The sequence below is a fragment of the Orcinus orca genome, chromosome 6, assembly GCF_937001465.1.
Source record: "Orcinus orca chromosome 6, mOrcOrc1.1, whole genome shotgun sequence".
NCBI lineage: Eukaryota > Metazoa > Chordata > Mammalia > Artiodactyla > Delphinidae > Orcinus > Orcinus orca.
The window spans coordinates 38682592-38704908 of record NC_064564.1 but is presented as its reverse complement, the minus strand read 5'-3'; the positions used below and the strand labels follow the sequence as shown (position 1 = coordinate 38704908).

At 41.0% G+C, this 22317-nt stretch overlaps 1 protein-coding gene across 15 annotated transcripts in view; it reads right to left on the bottom strand.

Moving 5' to 3' along the window:
• The window catches only part of KIF27 (kinesin family member 27), an 89751-nt gene extending 76841 nt beyond the window's left edge, over positions 1-12910 (bottom strand). For 5 of the 15 annotated variants that reach the window (XM_033415884.2, XM_033415889.2, XM_033415886.2 and 2 more), the window contains exons 1-3: positions 12735-12909; positions 8481-8865; positions 1918-2145 (exon numbers count right to left, since the gene is read on the bottom strand). In XM_033415884.2, coding sequence (XP_033271775.1) covers positions 1918-2145; positions 8481-8778 — 526 coding nt within the window. In that variant the 5' untranslated portion in view covers positions 8779-8865; positions 12735-12909. Of the gene's footprint in view, positions 1-1917; positions 2146-8480; positions 8866-11318; positions 11419-12734 lie in introns of those variants that run through there. The other 10 variants (XM_033415887.2, XM_033415888.2, XM_033415891.2 and 7 more) reach the window with 5 other exon arrangements.
• Positions 12911-22317: the final 9407 nt, after the last annotated feature.

The following is a 22317-nucleotide window of genomic DNA, read 5'->3' as shown; positions in this document are numbered from 1 at the left end:
CAATTTAACCATAAATCATAGTATAACTTTTCTAAAAGTTTTCTAATGTTAGGCTATAGCTTAGCACTATCTATGGTCCTCAAACCCAGCTGAAAATCACCTGGGAGCTTTATAAAAGGGAAAGTGCCAACACCCACGCCCCATCTTTAACTAATTCATCAGAATCTGTGAAAAGTGGGGCCCAGAAATCAGTATTTCTTAAAAAGCTTCCAAGGTGATGTTAATTGTGCAGCATCCAGGTTGGATACCAACTACCACTTGATACAGAGAAACTCAATAAATATGTCAAACAAATGCATTTTGGTTGTGATTGGGACATTTTATAAGATATATGGTAATTTGTCTTAAGACTGTTATATCCTCCCAAAATTTTTGCAGGATTGCTATCAGGTGTGGAGTATTTCCATCATTAAATTTATGAGGAGTGATAGTGTATACTTCCCTACTGTCTATTTTACAATAAACGTGTATTTTTTGGTAACTTTTAATAAAAGATAAACACATTCAATAATTACATTTTACAGAAGCTCAAAACATCCGTCTGGATTTCGTCCAGAAAAGATAAACTATACAAAATTATCTAATAAGGTCACAAAGTACTATGTATGCTTTCTTTCTAAAAAACAAAACAAGAGGCTTCCCTGGTGGCGCAGTGGTTGAGAGTCCGCCTGCCGATGCAGGGGACACGGGTTCATGCCCTGGTCCGGGAGGATCCCACATGTTGTGGAGCAGCTGGGCCCATGAGCCATGGCCGCTGGGCCTGTGCGTCCAGAGCCTGTGCTCCACAATGGGAGAGGCCATGGCAGTGAGAGGCCCGCGTACCGCAAAAAAAAAAAAAAAAAAAGATGCCATACAATATATGGGATTGTGAGTGTATTTTTTTTTTTAATCAGATGTGTGTAGAAAAAGAAATCTGGAAGGAAACACACCAAAACTGGAAGTTGCTATTTCTGAGTTCTGAGATTAAAGATGATCTTTAACTTTCTTCCTTATACTTTACTATATTTTCAAAATGTTCTACGTTGAACATATTACCTTTTAAGTCAGAAAATCAGAAAGTGTTATTCTTTAAAATACTTGTATTTTGACCTTCCCATTCTAACATTCTCCCATTTCCAAACAAATAGATGTTTAATGAGATTAACAGGTTGACAGCACAGAACGTCAGACATTGAGAAGCACAACAAAGGACGAGTAAATGTCAATATGAATGAGCAAACACATACACTCTAAATTTAAAAAAAAAAAAAGAGGAAGCAATAGGTGTGCTGGGACAAAAATCAGAAAGGAAGAAAGGAGAGTTCTTGGATCAACTTGGATGAACACCAAAACACCAAAGGGAGAAGCCATCCCCAACCTCAGGGTAACTCTGGGAGAAAAAAAAGTACAAAAATTAATTTAGCCTATGTCACACTTTCTTAAGATCAGCCCAGGGGCGGGGGAGGTGGCAATTATAGGAAATAAATACAGTTGATCCTTGAGCAACACGGGTTTGAACTGTGCAGGTCCACTTACATGTGGATTTTTTTCAATAGTAAATACTACAGTACTACACAATCTGAGGTTAGTTGAATCCGCTGAGGCAGTGGATACAGAAGGATGACTGTAAATTATACTTGGGTTTTTGACTGCACAGAGGGTCGGCACCCCTAATCGCCACCCTCCCCACCACGTTGTTCAAGGGTCACCCGTATTTGGAATTACACCTTAATAACTTCATCTTACCAACCACTCTGAACTTCTACTTTTCACCTGGGTGCGTTAACTGCTACTGGTAATCAATAAGCTATTCAATTTAAAAGCAAAAGCATTTTGTTTCTATGTCTGTTTTTAAAGAATCCTTGGAAAATATCCAGAAACTGAATTAAATCATATTCATTTGCTAATGAAGACTATCAATTAAGTAGGCTACTTTACCTGTGTTTCCCTTTTCATCTTCTCGGATGTGAAGATCCTTCATAGATGTCTCCAATTCTAGAAGATCTCTTAGGTCTTCCTTGTATACTTCTATATAAGACACTTTTATCTTAGAGTCAATGCTAAGATTTTCAGAGATGTTTTGAAATATTTCTTGGATAGCACGAGGAATGATACCTTTTTGACCCTCCACAACTGAAGCTGAAAATTTAGAGAAAGAAAGCACATCTGAAATTTGATATAAGAAAAGCTACAATCAATAAATTTATTTTCTCAAATTTCTATTATAAAATTTTAAAATAGAAAAAGAAAACTTTTTTTCTATAAAGTTCAGAAGTGAAAATTTTCACATGCATGCTCTTACTCAAACTTCATTCATGCATTCATTAAATATTTATATAGTACCTACTATGTGCCAGGCAGTATTCTAGGACCCTGGGAACCATCAGTGAACAAAACAAGGAAAAGATCCCTGCCCTTAAGGAACTGTACTAGGATAGACAGACAACAGCTAAAAACAATAAGTGAATTATATAGTATATTAAAAGGCATTAAGTATGCCTGGAGAAAAAAATAGGGCAAGGTAAGGGGGACTGGAAGTGTAAGTGTATTTGATGGGAGATGCTTGTAACTTTAAATAGGAAAGTCATGATGGGTGGGCATCACAGAGAAGCTGACCTTTGAGCAGAAACTTGAAAGAGGTGGCAGAGGAGCCATGTAGGTATCTGAATGTCCCAGAACAGCAAGCGCAAAGGTGCTAAAATGGTGTGATCCATAAACAAGGAGGCCATTGTAGTTGGAGCAGATGGAGCAAGGGGAGAGTAGCAGGGCATGAGGTCAGAGAGGTGACAGAAACAAGACCATGTAGGTCCTTGTAGACCACGATAGATTTTAGGTCTTATTCTGGGTGAGATGAGAGCCACTGGAGCAGAGCAGTAACTTGGGATTTAAAAGAGACCACTCTGTCTGCTGCGTTTTGCCTCAGTCATAGAAGGGTAGGGGCAGAAGTGGGGAGACCACTTAGGAGACCAGTGCACTAATTCAGGAGTCTAGAGGGTTTGGGGGAGAGGTGGACATGATGGTGACATAAGCTTGGCAGCAGAGAAAGGTGAGAAGTGACCAGCTTCTGGATTTATGTTGAAGGGGGAGCCATTAAGATTCCCTGACAGATTGGATATGGAATGTGACAGAAAGTGATGAGTCAAGGATGTCTCCAAGATTTTGTCTTGAGCCAGTGGAGTTGCCATCAACTGATATAGGGAAGAGTGTGTGTTGAGTTGGTTTAAGGGGAAAATGTCAGAAGTTCATTTTTTGACCTATTAAGTTTGAGGTATCTATTAGGGATACAGTTGGGAAGGTTGAATACGCAGTTGGATATATGAGACTAGAGTACAAGACAGTCATCTGGACTGGAGGTAAAAAACTGGAAGCTACATATAGATGGTATTTAATGTCGTAGGGCTGGATGAGACCAAGGGGAAAAGTTGAGAGTCAGAAGAGAAGAACACCAAATATTGAGCCCTGGGCACTTCATCATTTGTTGGTTCACTTATCAGGAACCAGCAAGAGAGCATGAGTGACCAGTTAAGTAGGAGGAAACCAAGAACGTGGTGGCCTGGAAACCAAGTGGAGAGCGTGCATCAAATTTGCTGAAAGGCCGGTTTGATGAGAATTGACCACTAAATTTAGTAAGTGAAGGTCATTTGTGATATCTCGACAATTGCAGTGTCAGTGGTAGTGGAGGTGAAAGTCTGAACGGAGTGAGTGTAAGAAAGACCAAGAGGAGTACTGACACCACGAGTCACAGATAATACCTTCAAGGTTCTGCTGCAAAGAGGAGCAGAGAGAAGTGGGGTGGTTGGATGGCAGCGAGAGTGGGTAAAACAGAGGGGAAGTGAGAAATGTAACTAATTATTTTAAGATACAATAAAGACTGATTTACCCAGCATTCTCTCAATTATTAACACTAAAATACTATTAAAAATCACATCATTGTAATTGACGAAAAACTGTATTCACAATGTAATTGTGAACATCAATGTAATTAATGAAAAACTGTGATCACTGTTTATGACTATTCACTGTTTAAAATGTCATGTGAGCAATGATTTTTAAATTTGATAATGCCCCATTTCCTCAAGGTGAGCAAACTGGTCCTCTAGAATACTATGACAATGTTAACCAGCACAGCTTTTTTGGAGAAACATTAGTATAAATAGTATCAAAAGTTGAAACGTGATCACCCTTTGACTCAGATATAGTCCTAAAGAAATACATATACACATACCCAAAGGTGTTGTATAAGGATCAGTAACAATTTCCTGTAATTGATAAAAAATTCCAAACACTAATAAATCCATTAGTAGGAGAATGGTTAACAATGGTATACTATGCACCTATTGTTAAACAGATGCCTAAGATCCATAAAGTTAAAAAAAGCAACTGCAGGGCTTCCCTGGTGGCGCAGTGGTTGAGAGTCCGCCTGCTGATGCAGGAGACACCGGTTCGTGCCCCAGTCCGGGAGGATCCCACATGCCGCAGAGCAGTTGGGCCCGTGAGCCATGGCCGCTGGCCTGTGCGTCCGGAGCCTGTGCTCCACAACGGGAGAGGCCACAACAGTGAGAGGCCCGCGTATCGCAAAAAAAAAAAAGCAACTGGAGAGCAAATTCATTTGCATAAAAGAAAACATACATATCTATGCAAAGAATATTTTTGAAAAAATTCACAAAAAATGGTGGTTACCTCTGGGGAGTTAGAACAGGGAGAGAAAAGAAAGGAAAACTTTTACGTTTATCTTATGGCTGTAATATCTGAATTTTTACCTTTAGAAATAAATATATATAGTCTAAAAGTTTTAAATATAAATAACTTAAAAATAAACTAAATATACTGTATAGAATTGCAAGCAGCACAAAAAAAAGCTTACAATCAAATGACATGACAATGAAAAAAACTAAATGATAGTTATATAACAGTTTAAGGCAAAAATAAAAGATTTAATAAGAAAATATTTATTGAAAACCCCAGGAATGCAATAGGCATAAGTGGCACCAGTGAAGTTCAAAATAGGTAGAGGTAGTACCTAAAATATCTAAAATATCATTTAAATATCATTTAAAATATCTAAAAGATCATTTATTATGGTCTGGGGAGAATCCCAATCATTGGAACGCAACTCATTTATGTTAGCAAGAACCCTTTAAAAAAAATTATTTGTGTCGTATTTCTTCAAATTTAGCCAAAAAGCATGTTTTCAGATTTCTGGGATGGAAAGGTACAGGTAGTTTGAGGGTAAACAGGCATAAGAAAGGGACAGGGGAGCAAGCCAGGGTCTAATGGCAACAAAGGACGTGTGCAGAAGAGAGGTACACAAAGACCAGTTCTGCCCAAGCCAAGACCTCAATCCAGGAATGAGGAAGGGAACATCTCTACGCCTCTTCTCCTCCATTACTGCCTCTTCTCCTCCATCACTTGCGCAACGCAGAACACAGATTAACACAATAACATGAATGAACAGAAATGCATACAAGAGACTCAGGTATTTGTACACCAATGTTCATAGCAGCATTAGTCCCAATAGCCTAAAGGGGAATACAATTCAAGTGTCCATCAACAGATGAATGGATAAACAAAAGATGACTTATACATACAATGGAAAATCATTCAGTCATAAAAAGGAATGAAGTTCCAATACATGCTACAACATGTAGGATATCCTTAGATACATTCTGCTAAGTACAGAAGCCAGACATAGGAGGACGAACACTGTATGACTCCACTTCTATGAAATATCTAGAAGAGGCAAACTTACAGTCAAAGAAAGTAAATTCGAGGTTACCAGGGGATGGCAGGGGGAGGACAGTTATTGCTTAATGGGTACAAAGTTTCTATTTGGGGAGATGAAAAGTTTTGGAAAGAGCAGTGATGGTTACAAAACACTGTGAATATACTTAATGTCACAGAACTGTACTCTTAAAAATGGTTAAAATGGTAAATTTTGTTTTACATTTATTTATTTAACCACAATTTTTAAAATAGTGAAAATAATGTACAAGATAAAATTTAGAATAAGTACAAGAATAAATTGGACTTAAAGTTAAATAAGTTTCTGTAGGCCAATTTAGAAACCTGCCCACCATTTTTAGCATTGTTCCATGGAAAATATATTCCAAGCTACAAAAAGGTGGCTTACAAATGAACCTTAAAAACAACTTGCTTCCAAGTTGAAGATTACCAATGTTCAGATTTTTGGCAACAAACATCCTGAAAATCTGAACCTTACTAACTTGGACCACCTTTGATTGCCATCATGTAGCAAATATGGGAAGCTGCAGGTTTTTCGAGTAAAAGAGAAAGTGAAAATTCCTTCTGGAGAGCTTCCAGGAACTAGCCAATAGTACTATCTATAAACTCCAGCATATATTGAATATATGCATTCTAGATTAGCCAGAATATGAGGCTGATCAGAATAGCTCATTCATTTCCCACTTCAACAGATTACAAAGCAGAGTAACTCAAAAGACTTAAAAAAAAAAAAAAAAGCTGAATTACAAATAATATTTACAAATAAAGCTTCAAAATGTATTCTGGTAACCTAAAGATCACATTTTCACTGTCACTCTTATATTCCTGAAAGACTATTTCAGAGAGAAAAACTGTAAAGTTTTATACTTTAATAGCCATCATTTAGCTCTTATACACTATTTAAAGAGTATGCAGGGCTTTCCTGGTGGCGCAGTGGTTGAGAGTCCACCTGCCAATGCAGGGGACACGGGTTCGTGCCCCGGTCCGGGAAGATCCCACATGCCGCGGAGCAGCTGGGCCCGTGAGCCATGGCCGCTGAGCCTGAGCGTCTGGAGCCTGTGCTCCGCAACGGGAGAGGCCACAACAGTAAGAGGCCCGCGTACCGCAAAAAAAAAAAAAAAAAAAAAAGAGTATGCAAATGAAAGCTTTTAGAGAAGATTACACCTGGTAAAAGTTGGTAAAATCCAAGGTTCTGAAAAACAGGGAAATGAATAGTAATTTAAATAAGCATCATATTGAAAAATAAGAGATTTCATCTACCACAGTGCCTAGCATGGTACTCTAGCCACTGCAAAAGCTCAATAAATTATTTATTGGAGAAAAAAACTACATTATTTGCACGGTCAATAATCAAACAGCAGATGACTGACCCAGAATTGGTGTCTTACAGATAGCCTGGGAAATCAAAAATGCTATTTTCACAAATACACCAAGAAATGTAACTTCAAACAACAAAGTGCAATTTTTCACTTATCAGATAGTGAAAAAAAAATTTCAGATTTCTGATTTCCAGTAACTGGCAAGGATATGAGCAAATAAATGGCTTTCACATATTGGTGGCAGGATATAAACTGGTACACCCTTTTGGATAATTTGTCAGTATCTATCCCCATTTTAAACGTGCATACCCATTACTCAACAAATCTACTTCTAGGAATCTATTCTACAAATACTAACAAATGGATGCAAAGTTAAATGCATAAAGATATATACACTGTAACTTTTTATAACAGTAAAAATCAAAACCAACCATTAATCCTGTCCATTAATACCGGAATGGGTGAATTATGATCCATTCAAACTATGGAACATTGTATGTACAGCCAAAAAAAATGAGATGAAATTCTATGACCCAAATGGAAAGAAGTGAAATGATATTTTATATCGTTAAATGCAAAAAGAAAGTTACAGAATCACAGGTATGAAATACCTCATCAAACAATTAAACTAACAACAAAAAAACCCAAAACACTACATGTGTGAGTACTTGTAATATACCTAGAAAAATGTCTAGAGGACTCTGAATGTATACATCAAACTGTTATTTCCTGGGAATGAGAGGAGCTTTCATTAGTTTAATTAGATTTCTTAAGCATCACTTGCAATTCTTTTTACAATGAACATTAATTTTTTTTAAACTAGCAGAAAAAAACATCAAAAACTCTTCCTAATGGTGATCTGTTTCTTTTGGTATGAAATATTTTAGCTAAAATATTTTAGGACAATGGATAACTTTAATAACCTTTTCCCTTAAGGAATTAAAATTGTATTCATGGCCTCTTAAAAAAAAATAATATAGCTTTAAGTATGTGACCAAGCTGTGAAAATTGTTAAGGGAGTAGAACTTAAAAGTTCTCATCACAAGAAGAAAAATGTAACTGAGGTGATTGATGTTAACTGAACTTACTGTGGTAATCATTTTGCAATATATAGATGTATCAAACTATTATGCTGTATACTTTGGACTAATACAATGTTGCATGTCAATTATATCTCAAAACTGGGGAAAAACAGCAAAGGGCTGAATACTGAACATTGTCTTAAACGTCTTTCCTCAAGCTAATAAAATCATAAATTGTTTAATGAAACTTCACTATTTAAAGCAAATCTTTCAAAGATGATGATCTTATGAACACATCTGTTATCCTATTGATTATTTCATTCAGTTAATACGCTGAGCACCTACTATGTGTCAGGCACTGGTATTTCAGCTTCTTTCTACTGTCTGAAATAAAAGGAAAAGAGTATGAGAATCTTACCAACATGGCCTCCTCCAATGGTGTATGTCTTCCCAGATCCAGTCTGTCCATAGGCAAAAACAGTTGCGTTATAGCCCTCAATGAGTGACAACACTAGTGGCTTTATACAGGTATTATAAACTTCATCTTGAGTGGAATTTTTGCCAAAAACAAAATCAAAAGTAAAGACTCTATCTCTCCCAATGATAACTTGTTGGGTGTTTGGAATAACTCTCACACAAGCCTGATAATTATGAAGAACTTCTTTGCACAGCAGAGGTCTAATTCTTACAGCAACTTTTACTGGTATTTCTTCCATGGCAGCTTAGATTTTACTAAACAGATTTTCTACTTAATATTCAGTATCTAGCGTGAGAAACATCCATTTTATGTAAGATCTGGACTCCTGTGTATCAAAATAAAAACAAAATTTAGTTATTGACTTCTCTATCCTAATAAACTAAGCAACTTCTAAAGCAAAGTCAATTAAAGCAGGTTTTGTTCTAATATAAGATAGCTACAAAGAGTAAATCTGTCTTGAAAAAGTATACCTATAATTTATAGATGAAGTGATATGATGTCTGGATTTGCTGCAAAATAATCTAGGGGATGGGAGCCTTGAGTTGGTAAATGATGAAGCAAAGTGATAAGTGCATGGGATTCCACTATGCCATTCTTTCTATAGTGGTAATATGTTTCCCAGCTCATTAATCTAAATATTGAATAACCGGGGAATTAGAAACATAAGGCAAGGACTTCCCTGGTGGCACAGTGGTTAAGAATCCGCCTGCCAATGCAGGGGACACGGGTTCGAGCCCTGGTCTGGGAAGACTCCACATACCACGGAGCAACTAAGCCTGTGCACCGCAACTACTGAGCCCACGTGTCACAACTACTGAAGCTCACGTGCCTAGAGCCCGTGCTCTGCAACAAGAGAAGCCACCACAATGTGAAGCCCACGCACCACAACGAAGAGTAGCCCCTGCTCTCAGCAACTAGAGAAAGCCCGTGTAGCAACGAAGACCCAACTCAGCCATAAATAAATTAATTAATTAAAAAGAAACATAAGGCAAGGAAATAATTGGGTAATTGTACATGTACACAGTAGTGCAAAGCAAACCCTTAGATTTTACAGCTATGTACTGAAAAATAACAACTCCTCTTTGTTGCAAATGTTAGAAATCAATCCATGAAAATAGTTTTAAGGATTTCTATAAGTCAATGTAAATTTAAAACTAAATCTTCTATTTAAAAATAACCAAAACTAACAGAAAAACTGCTGTTCCACTCCTAAATTACATGGTACTTATTTCTGAAGATCTCTGGTGGAATTAATACATTAAAAATTATATTGGGGGACTTCCCTGGTGTCCAGTGGTTAAGAATCCGCCTTCTGGGCTTCCCTGATGGCACAGCGGTTAAGAATCCACCTGCCAATGCAGGGGACACGGGTTCGAGCCCTGGTCCAGGAAGATCCCACATGCCGTGGAGTAACTAAGCCCATGTGCCACAAATACTGAGCCTGTAAGCCTAGAGCCCGTGCTCTGAAACACGAGAAGCCACTGCAATGAGAAGCCTGCGCACGGCAACAGAGTAGCCCCCACTCAACATAACTAGAGAAAGCCCCTGTGCAGTAACGAAGACCCAGCACAGCCAAAAATAAATATATAAAATAAATTATTTTTAAAAACAAATAGAAAAGAATCTGCCTTCCAATGCAGGGGATGCAGGTTCGATCCCTGGTCGGGGAATTAAGATCCCACACACCACGGGCAACTAAGCCCGTGCACCACAACTACAGAGCCTGTGCACTCTGGAGCCTGCGCGTCACAATTGCTGAACCTGTGCGTCCCAACGAACAATGCCATGTGCCGCAACTAAGAACTAATGCTGCCAAAAGTAAAATAAATAAGTATTTTTTTAAAACTGCAGGGACAATGTTTTAAAAAAATTAAATTGGTAGCTATACTTACAATGAACAACCTGAAAAATAAATTAAGAAAACAATTCCATTTACAATAGCATTACAAAGAATCAAATAAATTTAGGAATAAATTTAACAAAAGATGTGTAAAACTTACACTCTGAAAACTACAAAATATTGTTGAAAGTAAAGAAGATTTAAATAAATGGAAAAACATATCATGTTCATGGATTAGAAGACTTAACATATTAAAATGGCAATATTCCCCAAATTGATCTAAAGAGTCAACAGAATGCCTATCAAAATCCCAGCTGACTTCTTTGTAGAAACTGACAAGCTGATCCTAAAATTCATATGGAAACTCAAGGGACATAGAATAGCCAATACAATAATGAAAAAGAACAAAGTTAGAGGACATACTTCCCCAATTTTAAAACCAGGCAACAGTAATCAAGACAGTGTGGTACTGGCATACGACAGACTTAAAGATCAATGGAAAAGAATTGAGAATACAGAAATAAATCCTCATATTTATGGGCAACTGATTTTCAACAACAGTGTCAACACAATTCAATGGGGGAAAGATAGTTTTTTCGACAAGTGGTCATGGGACAACTGGATATCCACATGCATAAAAATGAAGTTGGACTTCTACCTCACATCGTATACAAAAGTTAATTCAGAACGGTTCATAGGACTTCCCTGGTGGCGCAGTGGTTAAGAATCCACCTGCCAATGCAGGGGACACGGGTTTGATCCCTGGTCTGGGAAGATCCCATATGCTGCGGAGCAACTAAGCCCATGCACCACAACTACTGAGCCTGCAAGCCACAACTACAGAGCCCATGCACCACAACTACCGAAGCCCACATGCTCTAGGGCCCACATGCCGCAACTACTGAGCCTGCATGCTGCAACTACTTAAGCCTACTCACCTAGAGCCCATGCTCCACAACAAGAGAAGCCACCACAATGAGAAGCCTTCTCACTGCAACGAAGAGTAGGCCCCCCTTGCCGCAACTAGAGAAAGGCTGCGCACAGCAACGAAGGCCCAACGCAGCCAAAAAAATAAATCTTAAAAAAAAAAAAAGATACTCAAAAATGTTTAAAGAAACAAACAAAAATAAATGGTTCTGGGCTTCCCTGGTGGCGCAGTGGTTGAGAGTCCGCCTGCCGATGCAGGGTACACGGGTTCGTGCCCCGGTCCGGGAAGATCCCACATGCCGCGGAGGGGCTGGGCCCGTGAGCCATGGCCTCTGAGCCTGCGCTCCGCAACGGGAGAGGCCACAACAGTGAGAGGCCCGCGTACCGCTAAAATAAATAAATAAATGAATGAATAAATGAATAAATTTTAAAAAGAATTTACATGTCTTTTAAAAAATCCATAGCACTTATACTTCTTCAGATTCTGATCAATTACAGCCATCAGAAGCGTATGTATTAATCTCACCAATCAATGTAAAGAAAGGTGAAATCTGATTGGCTGGCATACTCAATGGAGTTTTGAAATCTGAGCAAAGGAAGGAGAAATATTCGATCACTGATGCCGTGTCGTTGATCAGAAAAGTGTCTCCAAATACCGTTGCCATCCTGTGCCCTTGGCTTTTCAGAAGTAGTGACTGCTAAAAATTGTAGTTTGTAAGTAATATTTTCTTAAGAAACTTTCTGGCAAGTGGATAGTGAATCTCATAAGGATCTCAGAAAAGGCCCCAAATGCATAAAGAACAGATGGAGAAGACAGGAAGCAAACAGGGGAAACAACAAAGATTTTTAACGTTGGAGTGGGCGAAGTTTTATTTTAAAAGTGTTTCAAAGAAAGAATCTGGGCACCCTTTCTTTCTCAATTATCTCCTGCTCTAAGGGAGGGGTCTTTCAGACTTCCGCAGAACTTATAATGCACCGAAGTTTCAACATCCGCAATGGAAAAAGGAGACCTGTGACAAAACGAAACCCCCAAGGAAGATGGGCCTTTCCATCCCTCTTCAGATACCGCAGCTGGAAGCACGAAAACAAGAAATACACAGGATCCGATTCAGTGAGGCTCGGTCCGGGGTTCCCGGGGTTCCCGCGCGTCCCTCTTCCCCAAGTCCTTCTACCTCAAGGCGCACCCAACTTCCCCGGCCGCTCGCCTGGGAGTCCCAGCATAGGCCCAGGCCCCTCGGACGCACTGCTCCGCCTTGCGGGCGCCCCGACCGCCCTCCCCGCCAGCCGAGCCGCGGAGGCTCCCAATCCCCCCGGCCGGCCCCTTCTCCTCCCAACGGCCGACCGGGGACACCGGCTCAGAGAGCCGGCCGGCGCCGCACCAGGGCCGACCCCGCCAGCCCGGCCCGACCCGCCTGCCACTCACTGACCGGTTCGAGAAACCCCAGTCTCCCGCGGCTAGCGCAGCGCAGGACTCTTCGCCTTCACTTCACACCGCCGCACCGCAGCTACCGCCTCAGCCCGCGCCTTTTGTTGTCGCGGGTTCTCCCGGCAACCAGCAAAGCCCGCGCTGACGCGCCCCCACCCCTCAGGGCGGCCGGAAGCTCACCAGACCCCGCCCCAGCCCGCCAAGCCCCGCCCATGCCCCCGCCCCGTCAGGGAGGAGCCTAGAGCCGGCCACCTGGAGGCCCCGTCTCCCAGATTAGCTCCAAAGTAAATACTACCCAGGGACCCCTCTCATAGCGCTGAGCCAGAGAACTCTCCAGGAGTTTGTAAGATGAATATGAGAAAGATTCACATTGCGTTCAATATTTTAGCTACCAATTCGTTTATTTTTATTGAAGTTAAGTCCGCATAACACAACATGAACCGTTTTAAAGTGTACAATTCAATGGCGTTTTAGACATTCACAATGTTGTGCAACCATAACCTATTTCCAAAACATTTTCATCACCCCAAAAGGAAAGCCTCATACCAGTTAGCAGTCACTCCCATTCCTCTCTTCCCCAGCCACTGGCGACCACTAATCTGCTTTCTGTTTCTATGGATTTACCTGTTCTGGGCATTTCATAGTCATAGAATCATACAATTTGTGGCCTTGTGTCTGGCAAGAGCTAAACGTTTCCCAGTTTCACCCATGTTGTAGCATGTATCAGAACTTTAATTCCCTTTTATGGATGAATAATATTACGTTATGTGGACATACCACATTTTATTTATTCATTCATCAGCCGAGGGATATGTGGGTTTTTTCCACTTTGGGAATAATATGAATAATGCTGCTATTAACATCATGTACAAGTATCTGTTTAATGTTTTGTTTTGTTTTTTTCAGTTTTTCTGGGTATAGACCTAGGAATGAAATTGCTGGGTCATATGGTAATTCTATGTTTAACTTTTCCAATTTACTTTTAAATGCCTCAATGCCTCCCATTTTTAATACCACCATCTAAGTATCTTCAAAAAGCAGTCCTTCTCTCATAAAAATTAAAAGTGAAAGCAGGAAAAAAAGCTGCTTAAATTATTAAATTGAATTATTTTGAATTTTTAAAATCCAAAGATGTGAATTTGTTAATTATGTTGCACTTTTAGAATTTTTTTTTTTAAAGTTGCCCATCATGACTGGTCTGCTGACAAAACTGCAATGAATAACAGTAACAATTTAGGTTTGGGAATTCCCGGGAAGACTAGGCAGCAGGTTTCAGGAGGCCACATGTCTGCAGACGAGGTCAGCAAATGCCTAACAGGATTGGAATGGGACATTTCCTGTTGCCCCCAAATTGGTGTCTTGAGTCCAAAGTTGAAGAGAAGGGGTCACTTAAGTTCCCCACATTGTAGACACCAGTTATTATCACCCCCTTCACCCCCAGGATTTACAGCAGAACAAAACTAATTCCATTCCAACTCCAATCCTATCTCCTTTTATAGCCCTTATAAGGAGGGACTTGGCGTGTTAAAGGAGAGTCATGGGGTCTTGGTCCTTGTGGAGTGGGGAATAGAGGGTTCCAAGAGGCATCTCTCTTAAGTCAAAGGAGGCTCTAAGAGTGACCTGGAGAGCCTGGGGGAGTGGCACCAAGGGGAAACTGGCCTTCTGGTTGGACAGGGCTAGGGCAAGAGGCTGCATGTGCCTCTCTATACTGAAGCAAAGCAATTGGATAGCAGTGCAGGGAGGGCGCTGGAGTGCAGCAGCCTGCACTCCCACCATTTGGCAGGGCAAGAACCTGTTCCTGTGTTTCCCATCTTGCCTTCACAAATCCTTCCTGCACACCTGCTATAGTGATCTATGCAGGACACAAACTTGACCACAAATCTGCCCTTTGCCTATACCATTTCTGTGACGTCATGGAGAATATTACTACTCAGCAGCTGGAATGAGAAATCCATGTAGAGAGAGAGACTTCTTTTGCCGAGAAGATGCTTTGCCAGCCTACACCCAGGTGGAAGTTAAGTCTCCTGGGTTTGACCTTTGGTAGGTACCCAGGCTTCAGAGAAGATGGTGTTGCGCATATGAACCAGGAGAATTATTTGACTGCTCTTGAGAAGGAATGAGAAAGATGGAGGAAGCCCAAGATGCTGGGAAGAAGCTGAATCAGAGAGAGGGAAAGGATAGCTGATAAAGGAATTCCAGGGAGAACAGAAATGGCTAATGGAGATCTTTAGGTTGCATGCTGTGAGGAAGGTGAACCTCTTCCTCTCTCTCCCCTGCAAAATCTTCAGTAAAGTCTACATTGCTAACCGAGGTATTTGTGACAGAGGATTGTTTGTAGCAACTTAAAGATCTGCCAGCCCCTAAGTCAAGTCTGGTGCTGGACAAAACCAGTCTGGCTTACATGTCAGTGATGTTTTACTTCACTAATAAACCAAAACAATGTAAATTAAAATGATAGGGACTTCCCTGGTGGTCCAGTGGTAAACAATCCGCCTTCCAATGCAGGGGATGCACGTTCAATCCCTGGTCGGGGAACTAAGATCCCACATGCTGCGGGGCAACTAAGCCCACTTGCCACAATTACTGAGCTCGTGCGCCTCAACTAGAGAACCCACATGCTGCAAACTACAAGAGTCCACACGCTCTGGAACACACGCACCACAACTACAGAGCCCATGTGTCCTGGAGCCTGCGTGCCACAACTAGAGAGAGAAAACCTGCATGCCACAACTAGAGAGAAACCCACGAGCGACAACTAGAGAGAAGGTCGTACACCACAACTAGAGAGAAACCTGCATGCCGCAGTGAAGAGCCTGCACCACAACGAAAGATCCCGCATGCCTCAACAAAGACCCTTCATACTGCAACTAAGACCTGACGTAGCCAAAAGAAATAAATTAAAAAATAAATTAAATTAATAAATACTTTTGTTTTTGTTTTTGTTTTGCGGTACACGGGCCTCCCACCGCCGCAGCCTCTCCCCTTGTGGAGCACAGGCTCCGGATGCGCAGGCTCAGCGGCCATGGCTCACGGGCCCAGCTGCTCCGCGGCATGCGGGATCCTGCCGGACTGGGGCACGAACCCGTGTCCCCTGCATCGGCAGGCGGACTCAACCACTGCGCCGCCAGGGAAGCCCATAAATAAATATTTTAAAAAATTAAAATGATAAACCATTTTCCCATATAAAGTTGGCAACATCTTTTCATAATGTAATACGGGCAAGCATTCAGTGAGGCAGACTGTATATTTGCACATTTTGCTGTATATTTTGCTGATAGGGCAAGCCCTTCCTCATTATTGTAACTTTCTTGACTATTCTTAGCATTTCTCTTCCAGAAGAACTTTTGAATCAGTTTGACATTTTCCAGAAGAAAGTTCCATTGAGATTTTTTTTATTGAATTGCAGTTAAATTTTTTAAATTTATAACACATTTTTATAAACATAGAGGACAAATTTTAAAATGTATAAACTGCATGGCTCTTTTATGAAAAAGATAAAACGGCTCTCATGATAAAGTCCAGTCTTCTTGACATGGTATACAAAGGCCTTCCTTAATCTACTTTTTGCCTACCTTTCTAGACTCATCCCTGCTATTTCTTGCCTCACATTTTATTCTCCAGCATCAGCAGAGACCATATATTATTTATTTTTATGCCCCCATTGTTGAGCAGCGTTTAATACATAGTAAATACTAAGCTCGTCGCAGAGATGCAACAAATATTTATGGAAGTAAAAAACTAAAAAACAGACAGCAAGTAATTTGCTCAAGGCTACATGGTTGGTAAGTGACAGAGGCAATACTGAAGCCTATATGTGTCAGATGACAAAGTCAACACGGCCTCCTCAAAGACTGAGCTCAGCTATAGCTTTCTACATAATGTACATCTTTCTCTCTCTCTCTCTGTCTGTTCCCCTCTCCATCTTTCTCTCTCCCTGTATTTACTCAAATCAGGATCCAAACATGGTTCACATGTAGCATTTGGTTGACAGGTCCCTTAATTCTCTTTTAGTAAGTTACCTCCACCTTTTTAAAAACTGTGGTAAATACACATAACATAAAATTTACCATCTTGACCATTTTTAGGTATGCAGTTGAGAAGTGTTAAGTCCATTCACACTGTTGTTCAACAAATCTCCAGAACTTTCTGACTTGCAAAACTGAAACTCTATACCCAGTAAACAACAATTCCCCATTCACCCCTTTCCCCCCTGGAAACCACCATTCTAATTTCTGTCTCTATGAATTTGACTACCGTAAGTACCTCATTAAGTGGATTCATATGGTATTTGTCCTTTTGTGACTGACTTATTCTCTTAGCATAATATCCTCAAACTTCACGCATGTTGTAGTGATCTTGGGTGGCCTTGGCCTGCAGCGGCTTGAAGTGAGATTTCGGCTCCCGGCCAGTAACTGAGGTCAGGTTGTGGCGGTGAGAGCACTGAATCCTAGCCACTAGACCAGTGGTCAGTGACAAGGCCCTGGCTCTACGTCTTTGCAGAAGAAGAATTCTCACAAAGACGGAAAGTAGTGAAACAAGTAAAGTATTTATTAAGAGAAAAAAAAGTACAGTACGTGTGGATAGACACACAGGCGGGCTCAGAGAGAGAGTCGCGCCCTCGTGGCAGTTTAAATCACTTATATGGGGCATTTCTTCCATGTTTCCTTTGACCAAGCATTTTGATTTGTCTGATTCAGAGTCCATATTTGGTGTACCTCAGGATTTTCCCATGTGTGCACATGCATCTCTTAGCCAAGATGGATTCTACCAACGAGGCCTACGTGTAGGTTTGGTCACTTGGCATGACTCCCCTTTTGACCTCCAAGGAGCCTTTCTGCACATGTGTAGTCGGGAAGGTCTTCTAACTTCGAGAATGAGGTCTCTTATCTTCTATCTGGGCAGGGCTGAGCCTCCTCTCTCAGTTGTCCTGTTATTCCCATCTCAGAGTATCCGTCTACAAGGAACGAACGCAAACCGTTTGCCCTGAGGGCCCATCTGTCTCTTGCCTCAGTAGCATGTGTCAGAATTTCTTTCCTTCTTAAGGCTAATATTCCACTGTATGCATATAACATTTTGTTTATCCGTTCATCTCTTGTTGGACACTTGAGTTGCTTCCAACTTTTGGCTATTGAAAATAATGCTGAAAAGCACAAAGGTGTACAACTATCTCTTCAAGATCCTGCTTTCAGTTCTTTTGGGTATATACCCAGAATGGAATTGCTGGATTGTGTGGTAATCCTATCTTTAATTTTCTGAGGAACTGCTGTACTGTTTTCCACAGCAGCTTCACCATTTTACAATCCCACCAACAGTGCACAAGGGATCCAATTTCTCCACATCCTCACCAATGCTCACCACTTTTTTTTAAATCACTTATTTGTTGAAGAAACTGTGCCATTTGTCCTTTAGAACATCTCACATTCTATATTTGGCGATGGCATCTTTGTGTTGCCATTTAACTTGTTCCTCTTTTTTCCTACATTTCCTGTAAACTTGTAGATCTAGATTCTTGATTAGATTCAGGCTCAATTTTTCTGGCAAGAATACAGGGCTGTGTACTTCCCTTGCAACACACCAGGAGGTACATGATGTTTGAGTATCTCACTTCTGGTGATAAGATTATTAGTGAGTTCAGGTGCTTTCAGCCTAATCCATCCCTTTAAAATTTACCCATCAGCATTTTACTTAATGGTTTTAACAACCATTGATATTATTTTACAGAGGTATTATTTCAGTAGGAATTCCAAAATGGTAATGTCCTAATTCTAATATTCTTTTTTGCATTTATTAGCTAGAATTGTTCTATAAAGAAGAGATTTCCCACTATCAGGTTATCCTGAAATACAGTTAGTACAGGAACCATGCTTGATTTTTTCTTTCTCTTTTAAAGATTTAATTTTTAAATTTATTTTTGGCTGCATTGGGTCTTCATTGCTGCACGTGGGCTTTCTCTAGTTGTGGCGAGCGGGGGCTACTCTTCGTTGCGGTGTGCAGGCTTCTCATTGTGGTGGCTTCTCTTGTTGCGGAGCATGGGCTCTAGGCATGTGGGCTTCAGTAGCTGTGGCGCAGGGGTTCAGTAGTTGCGGCACACAGACTCTAGAGCGCAGGCTCAGTAGTTATGGTGCACGGGCTTAGTTGCTCCGCAGCATGTGGGATCTTCCCGGACCAGGGATCAAACCCGTGTCCCCTGAGTTGGCAGACGGATTCTTAACCACTGCACGACCAGGGAAGCCCTAGTCAGCAAATTTTATACCTGAAAGGAATCTTGAAAATTACTTAGTCCCATTATAGATTTATTAATTTCTCATTATATATTCGATATCCCTGAATTAGACAAAAATTATTTTGCCATTTTATTTATTCATACCTGTATTAGGGTTCTCCAGAGAAACAGAGCCAACAGAATATATATAGAGAGATAGATACATAGATCTAACTATAGACATATAATCTATATATGTCTATCTATCCCTCCACCCATACATTCATCTATCTAGAGAGAAAGAGATATATTTTAAGGAATTGGCTCATGTGATTGTGGGAGCTGTCAAGTCTGAAATCTGTAGGGCAGGCTAGCAAATTGGAAATTCAGATAAGAGCTGATGTTACAGTCTTGAGTCTAAAATCTTCAGGGCAGGGCAGCAAGTGGGAAACTCAGGCAGGGTTTCTACGTTTTAGCCTTGAGGCAGGGTTGTTCCTTCTTCTGGAAAGCTCAGTCTTTGCTCTTAAGGCCTTCAACTGATTGGCTGAAGCCCCCACGTTATGGAGTGTAACTGCTTTACTCGTCTATTGATTGTAAATGTTAATCACACCTGGAGAATATCTTCACAGCAACATCTAGACTAGTGTTTGACAAACTAATTGGGCACCTTGGACTAGTCAAGCTGACACAAAATTAACCACCACGATATCATCCTACTGCAGCCTGTAAATGAGACATGCATATATTTTACAAAATGATGCAAAAAGAAAACTGGAACCAGAACTAGAAAATCAGACTCAGATTATCCTCTTGCATATGTAAATTAAATAGGCATAGGGATTTTAACTGATTTGTTCAAAAGCTGATGACAGAACCAAGGGAGTGAGCATACAGTGATTCCCCTTAGGGCAGCCCAGACCCTTGGATCTTAATTCTGGATACTTTATACTATGGAGAACTCACAATTCTGGACTTCCTTACTTTGAGGATCATTACCTCCCATGGTTTGAGAGCAAATACAAATGTTGCCTAGGCCATGGCAGCTTATCTTTTTCCCAAAAAACGCACAAGCACAAGAAAGGGTTGATGGCGACAACATTGAACTTTACCTGAGCTCTGTACTTTCAGAAAACAGTGACATTAAGAAATCCCTCCAGAGGGGCTTCCCTGGTGATCCAGTGGTTAAGAATCTGCCTGCCAATGCAGAGGACACAGGTTCAGGCCCTGGTCCGGGAAGATCCCACATGCTGCAGAGCAACTAAGCCTGTGTGCCACAATTACTGAGCCTGTGTGCCACAACTACTGAGTCTGTGCTCTAGAGCCCGCAAGCCACAACTACTGAAGCCTGTGTGCCTAGAGCCCATGCTCCACAACAAGAGAAGCCACTGCAATGAGAAGCCCGCACACGGACAAAGAGTAACCCCCGCTCACCACAACGAGAGAAAGCCCACGGACAGCAACGAAGACCCAACGCAGCCAAAAATAAAATTAATTAATTTTAAAAATTATAAAAAAAGAAATCCCTCCAGGGACTTCTCTTGTGGTCCAGTGGTTGGGAATCTGCCTTTCAATGGAGGGGACGCAGGTTAGATCCCTGGTCAGGGAACTAGGATCACACATGCCGCAAGGCAACTAGGCGGCAGCTACTGAGCCCTCACTCAGGAGCCCGCGTGCTACAACTAGTGAGCCCGCATGCCACAACTACTTAGTCCGCATGCCACAACTACAGAGCCCATGTGCTGCGACTACTGAGCCTGCACACTCTGGAGCCTGCGTGCCACAACGAAAGATCCCACGTGCCACAATGAAGATCACGCATGCCGCAACTAAGACCTGACGTGGCCAAATGACTAACTAAATAAATATCTTAAAAAAGAATGAAAAGAAATCCCTTCAACCTTTTAACCTTTTGTTTTCTGAAATCCCCCACCCTTTTATGTTCTGGGAAACGGTTTACCCAAAAGAACGACCCTTCTCCATGTGACTTAGATAAGACTGTCTGTCGACTCTTTCTCATGTCTCCCTGCTTGACTTGTGACTGTGACAAGACCAAACACGAATCTTTCCCCTTTCACCCAAACCTGCTGAGGAGGCCAGCCACAGACTCCCCAATTCCTCATTCTTTGTCTCGTGAATGATTAGCTGAGATCAGAACTATCTGTCTGCCTCAAACTAGCTAGACACAAAGATAAAAATTTCCTCTTCAGGGAACTGAGATGCCTTCTGATTGCAAAACAAACCCACCTGTGAATTCCCCCACCTGTAACCTGTCTACTCCTCCCTATAAAAGACTAGGGCAACACCACCCTGCCAAGAAACCCTGATCTTCGCATCTGGGGTGCTCTTCATATTGCAATTAACTGAATAAGGTCAATTTCCTTACTTGTTCAGGTATTCTCTTTGGCAATAACATCCACCAAAGGGCTGAGAATAAAAAAACAAAGTAAAAAAAGAAGAAAAAAGGAAAAAACTGATCTAAGCACACTGAAGGAGAGATGAGTCATAGAGCTACAAGGAAAAGGAAGGTGTAGTTGCCTCAAGTCACGTACTGTGGCTCATTAAACCTGCACCTCCGCAACTGGATTATTAAACCATTATCCATTCAGCTTCAGGGAAGAGGAACAGTGAAGGAATTCATTAATTGATTTCTGGACTGAATTGAATGAAATCTATTAATTTCTTTAGTGCTAATCAGGGAGAAGTTAAAGGTTGAGAAAGGAACAAAAGCAGCCCCTGACAAAAGCTGCCCTGGCACTCACAGCTATGCCATGGTATTCTCCTGTTGAACATAATCTCAGACGAGGTTACTCAGAGACCTTGATAAAATGAGACAAAATAAATCCACTTGATAATTTTGCCTAGGCTACTGTGCCACACACACAGAACCAAACATCCTACTATCTTGGCTGAAATGAGTGACTGATGCTTCTTTACCAATTTCTGTTTTTCCTTGCTTCAGCCTGCCCTCCTTATGGATAAGATTTGAGATAGCCAAAGGTAGAATTGCCTTTGGCTGATGGCATCCAATTTAGAGAGAACCTTGCTTCCTTAGACCCTGTCCCAAGGCATCCTCTTACTGAGACATCCCATGCTGCAACAAGTAATTAACCCAACCTGTTTACTTTGGCTGGAGGACATCGACATGGTACCACGGCTAAACCATCAGAAAATCCTAAAGAAATCAATGAAATATGTTTTTAAAAAATGTTTTTTGAGCTTGTTACAAAGCAAAAGCTATTAAAGGAAACAGTCACCAAGGAATCAGAACTAATGTTTGATCTCTGCTAGGGAACTGGTTTAATGACAGTAAACAAAGGACTCCCCTGAATGGAGGGCTGTGATGGGGAGGGCGGGGGAGAGCTCCAGGAACTGTGCACATTTA